Raw genomic sequence first — 14,366 nt, forward strand, 5'->3', positions numbered from 1 at the left:
CGAGTTCTTGGGGTCGACTTTGTACATGGCAACGTCGTCCTGAGTTATCAGGGTCGGCTTTGTACCTGGTGGCACCGTCCCAAGTTCCCGGATCGACTTTGTACTTGATGGTGCTATCATAAGTTCCTCGAATGAGGTTGTACCTAACGACCCCTGCCCTATCGTGAAAAAGGAGGCTGAAATAGTGGGGCCTGGTTGATCGTGCTGTGGTGGATGCTATGTATGCCAAAACATGCCTTATCATTATTCAACCACATACTTACATTATTTGATTTTAGGTTAAATCCTCAAAATATTATGTTATAAATTAGTTGGGGAAGCAAATCATTATAAGATTATTGGATCAAATTTCATCTTCCTCATGTATCGTTTGTATAAAAATAATAATGTAACCAACATTTAATATAGAGAAAGAAATATACAACCAACTCACGTTTGTAAATTATATATATATATATATATATAGTTTCATTTAGACAAATAAATATTTTTGTTAATTCTCTTACTATTAGTGTAACTGATGTAATTCTACTGTCTCCATCTTTTGACTTAACAAAATTCCTTAGTTGGTTCGAGATTTACTTTGTAATCCAATGGAGTATAAGCCTTCAAATTACTTGTAATGTAATCAAACATATTTTTCTATGATTCATTATCCGTTTAAACACTTGTATGAATAACTACTTCTAGTTTACCGTAAACACTAGTTTACCGTAAACACGCATGAAATAAGATTCAACATCTAATCATTATAAAAAAACTTAAGCACTATATACATGAACCATGTAATCCTAATAAACCAATAACAAATTGCTAAGTATATAAGGGGAATATAAAAAAAAAAGAAGTTATTTTCAATCCAAACTTTTAAAAATTGTCATACAATATCCTTCTTTTTTTTTAAGATAATTTTACCCTTAACCCTCATCGGGCTTGCCTCCTTCGCCCCGCACCACTCTTTTGTCACCTCAAACTCTATCCCTAGTTCTCGTTGGATTCATCATCTCGTTCTTGTAATCTTTGCTGTAATCAATGTGGGAGGAAGGAGAGGGTGCAAAGGTCATCATTGCCTTTGTGGATCCCATCGAACTTTCTATTGCACATCTTTCTTTTATCGAGTTTATGAAGATGATAATAGATCTAACAAGACATAGTGAAGGGGGACAGATTCGATAGGGGGTTAGAGGCAAAATTATCTTTTCATACTATAAGAGCACTCTACAAAAAATTTTGAAAATTGAAACGCTCTAAAAAAATTTTCAAATACGAAGATTTTTTGTGGGAATTCACCCAAGTATATGAACTTTCATGGTGCACAAATAACTCAGAAAGTATATGCTTTCCCTACACTTTGATGTCAAAAATAAAAATAACTAATTTTTTTAATTAAAATTTAAAATTTATTAACTTAAGTTGAAAAGTTTATTATCTCAATTTAAAGTCATAACTAAAATTCACAACTAGTAAATTACCTTAAATTGTGCTCTAAAGTAAGAAAAAAGCTACTTTAGTAATATAAATATATTTTTAATACCGCTAGAAATAAGAAATAGTTCAATATTATTTGACTTGATTTAAAGTTTAATTGAAAAAGATTTGGGTGAATATCAACTCAATCTATTATACTATATATAATTATGATCCCAACATAACATATGAATAACAAAATAATTAGATTTAGATCGTCTGAAAAGATTTAAAATATCAAAAATAAATTTAACCTTGTCAGTCCATGATCAGATCATATTAAGTCCAAAAGTCAACCATTATAAGATTCCGGAAAATAACAAGTAGTATCCTGTAAAATATCATTGCTCAGATTAGTCTCCATAACACACGCTATAAAATATGACACAATTTTAGAGCATAAATAAAAACTAAGAAGGATAAATCATTGATTACCAAATGGTTTGAATCAATAAATCAATTGCTTCGATCCAACCGAGTCAAACTAAAATCTCGGTCTAGTCAAATCATGTTTAATTGAACACGTGTCACGCGTACCCATGGACGGTTGAGATGGAAGAATTGGATGCTTCAATATAGAAGTACTATTGTAGAGGATCCCACACCCAATGTACGTCTACGTCAGCTTTGCCGTGCTCCATTTCTTCTTGTCCCTTTTCCCCATTGCGCTGTGCGGTCGGTGTGGGAGGCGTCGGCCTCGAGCGCAACCAAACACCTCACGGGCTCTCTTCTCTCCTTCTCCCCTGCATCGACTCAGCCCATTCGCTTGCGAGGGGTTTTTTGATTGGCTTTCCTATAAGATCTCCTCTCTCTCGAATCCGAGCGTGAGATCGGTCATGTCGAGTTCCACCGTCTCTTCGGGAAATCTATGGGTTCCACGTTTGGCTTCTCTGCCGGCGCCAAGGAAGAGTTATCTTCGGGCCCCGAAAAAGCTATCGAGCGGGTCGTGGCTGGTTGGGAGACGGATCGCTTGCGCATGCAGCGCCCCTCCGCGGAATTGGGGCGACGGACGTTCTGCTTTTGAAAGCCATGTGAGCTCGACGATCGGTCTGAATTGATTATTTTCATATAATTTTTCTTCCTTGCCTTGGAGGTCTCCTTTACAAACTTCTTCTTCTTTCTTTTCATTCAATCGACTGTTACGAATATGAATTCCCAATTAATACATCGGGTTTTTCATGTCAAGCGTTCAATGATGGATCTTTTGCTAATCATGCTTGACTGATCTCCATGGACATTATGTTCATGTAATTTGGCCATGTCAAACTTTCTTGTTTAACTTGCAGCAGTTGGGATACACAGGATAACAAACCAAAAACCTGAGTGGAGAATAAGGGAGAAAGACATGTTGAGAGGGAGATGTAAAGTAGGATAACGAGAGGGATATGAAGAGGTATAGGAAGATGGATTTTGTGCATCTTCCTACAAGAAAAGAAGTTGAAGTTTATGACATTTGAAATGTCGATATCAAGCCTATCCAAAATTAAGCCCCTGTAACGTCTTTGAATGCCGGGATTCAATATACTCTTTATGGATTCGACTTTGAACCTAAGCATGAGTCTGTATGAGGTCATCTTATCTGACTAGTGGATCCAATTATTGTATGAAAAGATTTACCTTCTATGAAGATCATTGGTTTGTTGTTTAATATGTCATGTTTTGACATTTTGATTTCTGAATTTGGATTTTATTAGGCTCTCCCTCTTTAGAGAATCTCCTTTTTCTTTACTTGTGCTATATAGGTGTTTTCCATTTTTTTTGGCTATTTTTGTATCAATTGACACTATAATTAGTTCATAGTGATTATATATTACAGGTTGCCATGTCGTGACCAATATTGTAACATTCTTTTAGTTAATTTTTTTTTTCTGTAGAATTCTGAAAGTTTTCTCTTCACAAATAAAACAAGAAATACTATTGTATTATATGGGCTAGGCATCTTTATTAATCTGATTGAGCCTAAAGGCTATTCAATCAGCTATACTCAAGATTCAGAGCCCTACTAGCCATACTGGGGCTAGGATTTAGCTGATGATTAATAGGGGTTGATCTATAGCTTAAAATAAAAAAGATTGGTCCAGCTCAAATATGTTGATTTTACTTACCATATTAAGTCTAATGTTATTAATAAGTCTTGTGGTGTAGCACTATAGACACAGGAGAGTCGAGATCTCAATAAGTCAAGACAAGCTGTTGACTGTATTAGGCCTTGAGTTCTGACTTAAAGCCTTAAACTCAAAGCTTGAATTTGGCCAAGCTTGAACCTAGAGCTTAGGCTAATGATTAGGCTTGGTTGAGCTCATGCCTTAGTAAACTGTGAAATCTCGGATGAAGCCTGCTTTGAACCCAACCAAACCATGGGGAGGTTTAGTTGTTAGTTTCCTGATTGATGAACAATTTGTCTCCCTGATATAGTATGTATGCACTAGCTGTTGGATGTGCATGCCTAATTTTTTTTGTCACTGTTTGTCATAAGCAAAAGAGGAAGTGCATTGCTTTATTACACTTTGTTCCTGACTATAATTCGACAATTCTGGTTCATTTGGAAGATATTTTTGTTATGAGGCACCAATAGGCTGCCTTTTCTTCCAGAAATTTGTCGTTAAAATTAGATTAGATTTGCGAAATCAAGAATTTTTGAAAGTTGGGCTGAGATTCAGACTAAATAAGTAGATTTGGGTTAATTTCATTTGAATCATTTTCATTTCTTGTTTGAGTTTGTTCATGTCTATTAAGTATATTATTCTATTAGGAGAATTATATGATTATGAATTGTTGATTGTTTTTGACATGTTTGGGAAATTGGGAGACATGCTTTGACTAATCAAGCACCTTTAGAGTATTTAATTCTAACATTTTGCAATTCCTATGAAGAAAGGGATGTCCATTAATATAAATTATAAAATTAATTAATGCATTCTCCTTTCTAATTTGTTGTAAATTAATAGTTGCAGTTCGACAATGAATAATCAGCTAGGTTGTTTCAATGGGAGTTTATGGGCCTTCTGATGGAAGAAAAATAATGTATCTTTCATAATTGAAAAGTTTTGTGTAAATTAGAGAAGTGAATATTTTTTTCTTTAAGGAAGAAGCATAATTTTCTGTATCAAGCAATTCCAATATGATACATCCTATATGTGTGATGTTTTAGTCTTATAATAATAAAAGGTTGAAATAGACTTGAATCAATTAAACTCAGCATGTGGTAGCTGATTTTGGCCCACTTTAGGTGATCTGACTATCTCAATAAAAAAAATAAGACCAGTCCAATGAAGGGAAAAGGAAGGAGAAGAGGGGAAGCCGAGATGAAAGAAAGAGAAAAGAAACCTACTTTTGAAAATGGGAAATAAAGGAAACCTGCTATCGATGTATTTGTAATTCACGGGCTAATTATATATTATCCTCTGTAGTTTGCCCTCTTTAGCTTCTCGGTCTTTAGACTTAAAAAATTTACATTGGAATCCCTATAGTTGTGAAAGTGAAACATCTAGTTCTATTTACCCTAATGCCATTGGTTTTACCGACGGAAGCATGAAAACAATAGGCAAAAAGGTACTTTTTAACATCTCAATTACGTTTTTGGTGATGGCGAACGACGGTGCAGTTGGGGTCGCTTGTGGCTATTGTGGATGAGGAGGAAGAGCGACGGCGAGAGGTGAGGCGACAACGCAGATGTCGATGCTCCACATCTGCGTCGGTGCCAACAACGATATCGGGAAGGGTTGCGTCGCTTTGCATCTGCGTCAGCGCCGATGCAAATGTTGAGCAGTCCTTTTGTCACATCTGCGTCGATGCCGACACATATGTTGTGCAACGTTGCTTTGCATCTACATCGACGCCAATGCAGTTGTCAAGCGGTGCTAATGCTGATGCAGAGCATCGACATATGCGTCGTCGCCTCACCTCTCGCTACCGCTCTCCCTTATCCCCAACAACCTTCCACAACTCCTAGCGGTGTCGCTGTCCGCCATCACCAAAAACGTAATCGAGACGTTGAAATTACCTTTTTGCCCATCGTTTTCATGATTCCGTCGGTAAAACCGACGACGTTAGGGTAAATGGAGCCAGATGTTTCACTTTCGTAACTATAGGGATTCCAATGTAAATTTTTTAAGTTTAGGAACTAGGATGTTAAAAAGGTCTAACTACATGGGGTAATCTGTAATTAGCTCGTAATTTACTGCGATCGTTGAATTTTTTGTCTGCAATCATTATTTCAATGTTTAAATCTGAATACCTTGTATGCCAATGCTTTTCTAGCGTCATGGTGTGTGGTAAGTCTATTTTTCATGCAGAAGAGTAAAAAAATTATATTGTACTTGCTGCATACATCAATAAATTTATGTTGGTCATCAAATATCTTCCTAATAAGTTACATGGTTTTCTGGTTAGACTTCACCCTTGTCCAAGGGTTGGGAAGCGGGAACAGAGTTTAAGGAAGAACCTAAAGTCCTTATCGAGTGTAGAAATGTCCATAAATCTTTTGGGGACAAACAAATACTGAAAGGAGTTAGCTTCAAGGTAAAGTTTCTTCCTTTTTCTTGATGTATTACATTTAGGATAACTATTCCTTCAATAACTGATGCAGTTATTTTCTATCAATGTCAGTTAGCATAACATCCAAAATACAAAATCTAGAAAATATTTGTTAGTTTACTCCACCTTGTTATAGTTCTAGTTAATTAAGAATGTTTAGAGTTGCAACCAAATCAGATTTCAGTTCGTCAATGATCTAACTTGATTTTATTGTGTTTTAAATTAACATAAATTTGACCTAGCTCCTGTTGGTAAAACTAAGATCTTCACAAAGTCTTTATTTTGGTCATCCTCATGCATCTTTTCTGCATGTATCAGAGATGTACTATGCATGATTCAAATTCCTTCATTGGCATGATGATCCAGGCATTTCACATCCTCACCTTATCTCATCCTATAACTTTTATATTAAAGATGATTAATAGGATTTTTGATATTGTTCTAGTTGTCAACTAGGAAATATCTTTACCAGGTCAGTGATGTAGGACAAATGAGTGGAGAGATTTGATGCAAAATTGGGCTTCAACAAAGATGAAACTATATAATAGCGTTTGCTGAAAACCTCTAAATAAAATAATACACTAACTTCAGGAGTCATAAATGTCACACATATTCACATAACACAATATTGATGGTATAATGATTTTTTTAATTTCAGTAAATCATTGATGTTAGAAAGAGTAACTAACAAAAAAATCACTAGTTACAGACTGCAGGGACTGTTACATCAACACTAAAAGAATAAGCAAGAAAAGAGCAAATTATATGGCCAATATTATTCATAAGGAATAAACGACTGAGTTTTTTTGAGAAACTGTTTCTCTCATAGGATGATAAAGAGACAAATTTTCATAAGGATGATCAGTTTAATTTCATGGATAAAAAATTATCACCATCACATGAATGGTTGAGATTTGATTAAAATCTGATATCCAAGGGTTAATTTGAGATTTTGTAAAACTCAAATGATTGCTGGTGATGTAAATATTGTGTTTCTATGGGGAAAATCTCAGTAGTAGGCACTCTGTACATTGATATCCTATAATTTCTATTAATCCTGGATTTTCCAGACAAGTCGCTTGGTAGATTTGTTTTGCATTTCAAATTCTTTAAACACCAGTTCAATTTTTGTATTTATTGAAGATCATTTGCTTATAGCCGACTGCCAATTGCCAAATCTGCAGAAGCACTACTGTTTGAACTGAAATTGTCATGTAATTTGCATAATTTAAATGCTTTTTTAATATATAAACAGAAGTTCTGCTGCAAAATCAATCAGATGGCCAAAATAATATCAAATGAACCCCCTTCTCCCTCTCTCTCTCTCTCTCTCTCTCTCCAAAGAAAAGAACTTCACAATTCACATCATCAAGAGAGATTTGACTCGTTGAGTATTTTTCATTGGCTTTGAAGTTAATGATTTTAGTTAAATATTAGTCATCCCTGTGATTGTGATCTTATTTCAGGTATAAAATTCTGTCGTTTCATCAGCCTTCAAATAACACATTCAATGTATCATAACTGTGCAAGCCTTATAGACTGTGTCAAGTATTAACCATAGGCCTTTGGCTTTGATGTAAGGGCCCTTGTATGCATAAGAAGCTCACCTACCATGCTGGCATTTCCGTGGTTATTTTATTTGAAATAATGGTGTACCAGCAAGAATACAGTTTCAATTGACCACAAATGTTCTAAGTTAGAACATTTGTGGTCAATTGATATGGTTAGAACTTCTAACCATAATTCACAGTTTATCTCTTTAGCTTCAAGCCTCTTTTGCTATATCGGTCTTCTGTGATCATGTTTCTAGTTGCATGATACACGCTCAGTAGCTAGCTAGGACTCATCTTCTAGTTATAGTTTTATCAATTGCCAGCAAATGTTGGAGGGTCTATTCGAATTCATATCTTGACTGCTCTTTTTTTAGATTTTATTTGGGTTATATATATCAAGCATTTGATGTACACTGAAGCATTGGCTCCCAAGTGCCATCTTTTTTTGGGCTGAGAATTTATCTTAAGATGGTGACAGATTTGATATTGGTAATATACTGTGATCATACTTGGAATTTTTCTCTTCCCTTTTTTGACCTTAATTGCATCTCACATGGCTGATAATGAAATATGGATATATTACTTTCACTTTTCAAGGGATTTACAGAGTTGGAAGTCAACTTATTGTACTTTGCCTGCAATGTGCATGAAGTTCAGCTTGCCACTATGAACTACTATTACAAATGTTGTCAAGTTTGGGACAATTGGAGATGAAAGTTTGACTTGATTATTCCCTTGTCCTTTTGCTTGGTCAGATTAGGCATGGGGAAGCTGTTGGAATAATCGGCCCTTCAGGAACTGGCAAATCAACCATTCTGAAGGTCATGGCTGGGCTTTTAGCACCAGACGAGGTATCATTGAATAATACAATTTTCTTGTACACTGGATATTTCAATTGATACACTAAGCTAGTTTTATGTGTTGCATTTTGTAGATAAAGTTCTTTTATGCATTTCTATTATAATAATGAGCAGGGTGAAGTTCTTATATGTGGTAGACAGAGACATGGATTGGTCAGTGATGGAGAGATATCAGGTCTTCGGATCGGCCTGGTAACTTTTGCCTCTGATAAGTAATTGGCTTGTAGTGATTAACTTTTCAAAGTGCTCAGAATTGTTTTTTCAAACATCATCAATTCCTGTTGAAATTATAATTCATTAGCTTGCTGAAGACCCTTAATTACAGAATATATGTCCCGTGATCTGAGGTATATACCATTACAAAATGATCAACTGACTAACTAGTTGTTTCATGCATGAATTTAGGTTTTGGTTAAGGACCATTACCAGGCCCTGGCCGGAAATAGAAAATTAATATAATTTCTCATGTGAGGCTATACTACCATTTTCTCCATAAATTTAGTACAAATCTAGTTGACTGATGGAGACTGAAACTACTTCAGCTGTCTCATATATCTGTATCTCCAATTCTTTATTGTAGTTGTAATAATTAAAAAATTGATTTTAACTCATTTTTATTTTTTTCTTTATATGTAAAAATGCTATGCCATTTCATAAGATAAATATTAATGGTTTGGCCAGTAACACCTACGACTTGAGGTGCAAGTTTAAATACTTAGGGGTGGTAGTTTCTGTAATTTTTTTTATCTTGTTTATTTGGTCATTACACTTCTGCCATCTGACTTAATAAAAAGTATAAGATATATGCATTATTATCAAATAAGATACATCATCTAAGGATCACCTTATGTACCTGCATTCGTTGATGTAAGAAGATAGAGATATAAATCTATTACGAAGTACCAGAAATATTAAGGACCTCGTACTCTTTATCATGGTTCGTCATTTCGGGTATCGAACCCATCTTAGAGATTTGTTGGTACCATACATATTGGTTTGTATCGGTGTACTGACACATGATATACCAGCATGGTGCTAACAGGGACTCACACGAGCCACGTCTTGGTGGCGAGTTGGATTGGTAAATATTGACTTGGGCGGTACAGCATATCTTTCTCTTTATAACTGTCTAGCTTTTGCATTCAGACATAATGAACTGGTTTCCCTTTTGGTTATCCTAATACAGGTGTTCCAGAGTGCAGCGCTTTTCGATTCTCTTTCAGTGCGAGAAAATGTTGGTTTTCTATTGTAAGGAGTTTCTCTTTCCTGAAGAGATTATTAGAAAATATGCAATACATTTTTTCTGTTCTTACATGTGTTATACCTCCACTAGGTATGAAAATTCAAAAATGTCAGCAGACCAGATTTCACAGCTTGTGACAAGGAACTTAGAAGCTGTTGGTTTGAAGGTACCTATCTTTTTGAATACATGAATTAGTTTCTGGAACCGCAGATTGAAAGCATTCTCTACCTAAAGTTCTTTCCCAAATTTTTATCTAGTTTTTCCATAGATTGAAATTGTGAAAAATCACTATATGCAACAAAAGGAGTTTATTTATGTGCAGCTTCCACCTGTATATATGAATGGATCTAGAACTAAGACTTGACCTTTTGAATCAAATACTAAGGGCCAGTAAGTTGGATAAATTAACCTTGTTGATGTATTTGCATACTTGTATTAAACTTTGAATATTCAAATGCAGTGAGGACTAAGGTCTACGTAATCATTGTGAGAAGTTGGATGTCCTCAATGTTTGCGTTTTCTCTTTTTGCAATCTTCCTGCATTTGCAACCATGAAAAGCTTTCCTCGTACTTCCAAACTCAGATGTCACTGGAATATGTGGTCTGCATCATGCCTGGTTGGATTTTAACAGGTATCTATTAGCTCTTACTGCAGTATAGACTATGAAGCTATCATGGATGTTCCATGGAAACAATGTTTCCCAAATTCATCTATTAAGTCCAGGTCAGGCATTGCCTTCCATATAACTTTGAGCTTGCCAATAATCCACTGGCACTTATCAAGGGAATATCTGACTACTGTATCCTCTGTAAGAGTCTATATTTTTCTTTACTTCTCCCTTTTATCATGAAATTAATTGCTAGGGACTTTAGCATGTACAAACTTCATAGTTAACACACTTCTAATCCTTTTAACACCTTCAGCTTCATATCTTAGAGAAAATTGTTGGGTGAATGCCCTCTAATCCTGACCTATTTTGGATAATAAAATCACCTTCTATTTTATTGCATCCAGTTCCCTGAAAATGTTGATAAGTCATGATGTTTGTCCTCCTTGGTGACTACACATTTTGGGTAGCAAAATCACCTTCCCATTTTTTGTGTAATCACTCTGGTTTGTGCATAGGATTACTATATGAGGAAACAAGCCAAGTTGAACCTTCAGCTGGTTCCATCATGTTCAACTCAATGATTCTTCAAAAAACGATGAACATATGAACTTAACAATTAACATACAATAATTTGCTAATATTTGTCAATACAATTTGATGTAAACATTTTATTTGCTAGTTGTATTTTTACGGAAGAATAATATCTGATTGTTTGATTGTTATGTTCCAAGAACAACTAAACATATGTTCATAAAAGGCTTAAATGCCCTCTGAATTTTGATGATCCTTTAGCTTTACTGACAGTTTGACTTCACTGCAATATTGGTGGCCAATTTGATTTGGTCCATTAAGGATTGGGACAGGAAATTTTGAACTATGCTTAACTCAATCAAGTGGCACTTATGGAATCATAGTTCAGCATCCGAAATCTCCATATGCTTTATATCACTCATCTCCAGAATCCTCCTTGGCTGAGGTTATCTCATGCCAGTACATTTACTTATTTGATGCAGTTTGTTGCTCGGATAAATTATTATTAGAAGTATGAAAGTTGTTGTGAGATTATTATGTTATATTGTCCTTGTCTATTAAATTCATATATTTGCATAATTGATCTTGTTAATGCATATAGTAGCACAACCAACAATTTTATTTTTTTGGGTATACTGAATTGTGGTCTTGGCAGGGAGTAGAAGACCGTATGCCTTCTGAACTCTCCGGAGGCATGAAAAAGCGTGTGGCATTGGCTCGATCCATTATTTTTGATGACACAAAGGAGGTGATAGAACCAGAGGTATGAGAATGCTTATTGTTGATTTTTGTGATCTATGCTGTACACTAAATAGTGAAGGTAATATCTTGGTGACTGACTAGATGCCTCTTTCAGCTATTTTTCCTTACAGATTTTGTTTGTAGCCTACTGCAAATCAAAACAAGAATGCGAAGCACCCACTCCATGATTCCTTAGAGCTTAATCAGTAACCGATAAAAAAGAAAACTGTGCATGCATATTTCTTTTGGGACCAGATGACATTTGTGATTCTTTAGGGAAAGGCAAATGGCTACAATGGCTCATTTTGTTTCCAGTTCTTTTCTATCTTTAGTTTCCGATAGCCATTACCTATCTGAGAGAACCACTTGGTTGGTAGCCAGGATTATAGACCAAAGAAATAGGCAAAAGCATGTTACTGCTTCCAGTTTGGTAAAATTCATCTGCTCGGAGATGAAACCAAAGCCACAGTTCTTTTTTCAGATAACCTAGCATACAATATCTCTCACATTCTGTAGCCGCTTTCAGGTGCTTTTGTACGATGAACCTACTGCAGGACTTGATCCAATTGCATCCACCGTCGTCGAAGATCTAATACGGTCTGTGCATAGCATGGGACAAGATGCTCTTGGACAGACAGGAAAGATAGCATCTTATGTTGTTGTAACGCATCAGCACAGCACCATAAGAAGGGCTGTTGATAGGTAAAATCTTCTCCTGAACTCTTTATGTTTCCTTATGGGGGCTCCAACAGCCATCTTACGTAGCTTAAAGCTGTATTGCTAGGTTATTATTTCTCTACGATGGAAGAATTGTATGGGAAGGAAAGACTGATGAATTCAATACATCGATGAACCCTACCGTTAGACAGGTCTGACCATAAACTTCTTTTTTCAGTCTGCAGATGCAAAGTATAAATTACTAAGTTTTTATTCTTAATTTTTCAGTTTGCATCAGGTAGCTTGGATGGTCCAATCAAATACTAATGTAGATTTAACTCCTCATCGGTGACGGTATTTTTGTCTTGGCGCAGCAATTTGTCTTTTCAGCAAGCATGATTTTTGTTTTTTTTATGGCTTCGGCCTAGTTGATGTGCATTACTATTGTTACATTGTCGCATCCAACAATTATATATATATATATATATATATATATATATATATATATATATATATATATATATATATATATATATATATATATATATATATTCTTGCAAAATCAAAAACTTGCCATTGTAGTTATTTTCCTGATTGTTTTACCGTTCGATGAAATTCTAAACGAATTAATATCCTTTAGGAAACTCAAATTTATAAGAATATAAGGGGAATTCCAAATATTCTCTATATTCCATATGTATTTTAATTCATATTGGTTAGCTGTGATTGATGAGGCTTTTGGATGGATGTTACTCTGATGGATAGCGCAGGGTTTTGTTCTTGTTTACCACAATATCATTTGAGCTAAGTGGGCACTTCAGAAATGATGCAAGGAAATATTTTCTGCAGGATGTTGGGCAAATCAAAGAACTGCACACGGTTAGAAGATCTTTCTAGAATGGCTGTCAGGCACATAAAATTCGCTTATGACGAAGGCAAGAAGCAAATAGTACCAAAATTAAAATGGTAAATTCTCAAAAAAAAAAAAAAAAAAAAAGTCTCAATATTTTTTTTTTCTACAGCATTTTTATTTTGCTTTATTTTCATGAAGTCTCAATATTTTCATTTGTCACTCATCGCCTTGTCCTATCATGAGCTCTCATCACTTTCATCTTGTTACGAGGTCTCGTATCGTCGACACCATATGGTCACCACCTCCATTTTGTGAGACCCTTTCGCTGCGTCCAGCATAATGCTCGAGGGCTTCTTTGATGCAAATAATGACGTTGATGATCCCCATCACTTCTCGCTCGAGGGCTTTTTCGAGAGGACCAAAGCCTTGGGTCTCGTTGTCCTTTGTTAGGTTCATTAAGTCATCATCCTTAGCACATTTAAAATAAGCCAAGGAGGAAATCCACCCCTAGTCCACACTAAGCCAAGGAGGAAACCCACCCCCTCCTCCGCCCAAAGGTTGACCCTCCCCTTTTGTTGCTGTCGAGCCGCGAAGGTTGAGAAATCGATCCCCATCATTGCCAACCTCCACGCCCGAACGAGGATTGGGTTCACATCAGTAAGGTTTGATCTGCTATTGAGAAATGCATGTCAACCAAGGGATCGAGATCGTCCATTCTAGATGTGGGTCGAGCACCCTTCGACCTTGTCAACATCTCCTAATGCGTGGATTTAGAGAACTAAATAAAGAGGAGGTATAAGCTTAATATGTCGGGTGAACTAGACGTCGTATTTTGGATCCCTCTTGTGAGAGCCCCGAAGCACTCCTTAGTTAGGGGAGGCAAATAATAAGAAAAACATCATCAACCAATGTCATTTATCACATAGCCTCCACATAATATCCAAGGTGAAAGAAGAAGACAAAGGCCACCCTCCACCTATCTACCCATGTGGATGAGGGTCCAAGACAAACGGTTATATGTTGTCTCCCTTGTCGCCCACATGGACAAGAAGTCAATGGGAGGCTATTGGATGTGGTTAGAGACTGTCTCTTCGTAAAATATTCTATGAAGTATTATATTTTGTTACGATCAAGTATAAAAGCTCGTCTTCAACACAATGAGAAGAGGGGTTATCTTTTTTTACTACTCACGTCCGTATTCATATACCTTGAGTTACTAATATGAGCATCGGAGGGACAAGGTCGAAAAATCTCTCATAACCTGTATAAGTGACACCGCGGGAGCTTGATGTTTCCACCTCACAGACACCTCAA

The 14,366-nt window shown here is 35.9% G+C and overlaps 1 protein-coding gene across 2 annotated transcripts; it reads left to right on the plus strand.

The window, feature by feature from the left end:
• The first annotated feature begins 2,127 nt into the window (after positions 1-2,127).
• LOC135608354 (protein TRIGALACTOSYLDIACYLGLYCEROL 3, chloroplastic-like) lies at positions 2,128-12,909 on the plus strand. Of its 2 annotated transcripts, XM_065101180.1 has the most exons (10): positions 2,129-2,498; positions 5,860-5,988; positions 8,312-8,407; positions 8,531-8,608; positions 9,603-9,664; positions 9,750-9,825; positions 11,457-11,564; positions 12,069-12,244; positions 12,327-12,411; positions 12,488-12,909. In XM_065101180.1, the coding sequence occupies exons 1-10, from the start codon at positions 2,304-2,306 to the stop codon at positions 12,524-12,526; spliced, it is 1,044 nt and encodes a 347-aa protein (XP_064957252.1). In that variant the 5' UTR covers positions 2,129-2,303; the 3' UTR covers positions 12,527-12,909. The 2 variants fall into 2 exon arrangements, with proteins under 2 accessions (XP_064957317.1, XP_064957252.1); XM_065101245.1 differs by lacking the exon at positions 5,860-5,988 and having other exon boundaries at positions 2,128-2,498.
• Positions 12,910-14,366: the final 1,457 nt, after the last annotated feature.

Source organism: Musa acuminata, chromosome BXJ1-1 (genome assembly GCF_036884655.1).
Source record: "Musa acuminata AAA Group cultivar baxijiao chromosome BXJ1-1, Cavendish_Baxijiao_AAA, whole genome shotgun sequence".
NCBI classification, from domain to species: domain Eukaryota; kingdom Viridiplantae; phylum Streptophyta; class Magnoliopsida; order Zingiberales; family Musaceae; genus Musa; species Musa acuminata.

What these genes read in the sequence shown, in the direction of transcription:
- LOC135608354 (XM_065101180.1), top strand. Translation starts at nt 2,304, where the DNA reads ATGTCGAGTTCCACCGTCTCTTCGGGAAATCTATGGGTTCCACGTTTG. An exon ending in TAGAAGCTGTTGGTTTGAAG is followed by an intron (nt 9,826 to 11,456) that starts GTACCTATCTTT and finishes TGGTCTTGGCAG; the next exon opens with GGAGTAGAAGACCGTATGCC. An exon ending in TGAACCCTACCGTTAGACAG is followed by an intron (nt 12,412 to 12,487) that starts GTCTGACCATAA and finishes TTAATTTTTCAG; the next exon opens with TTTGCATCAGGTAGCTTGGA.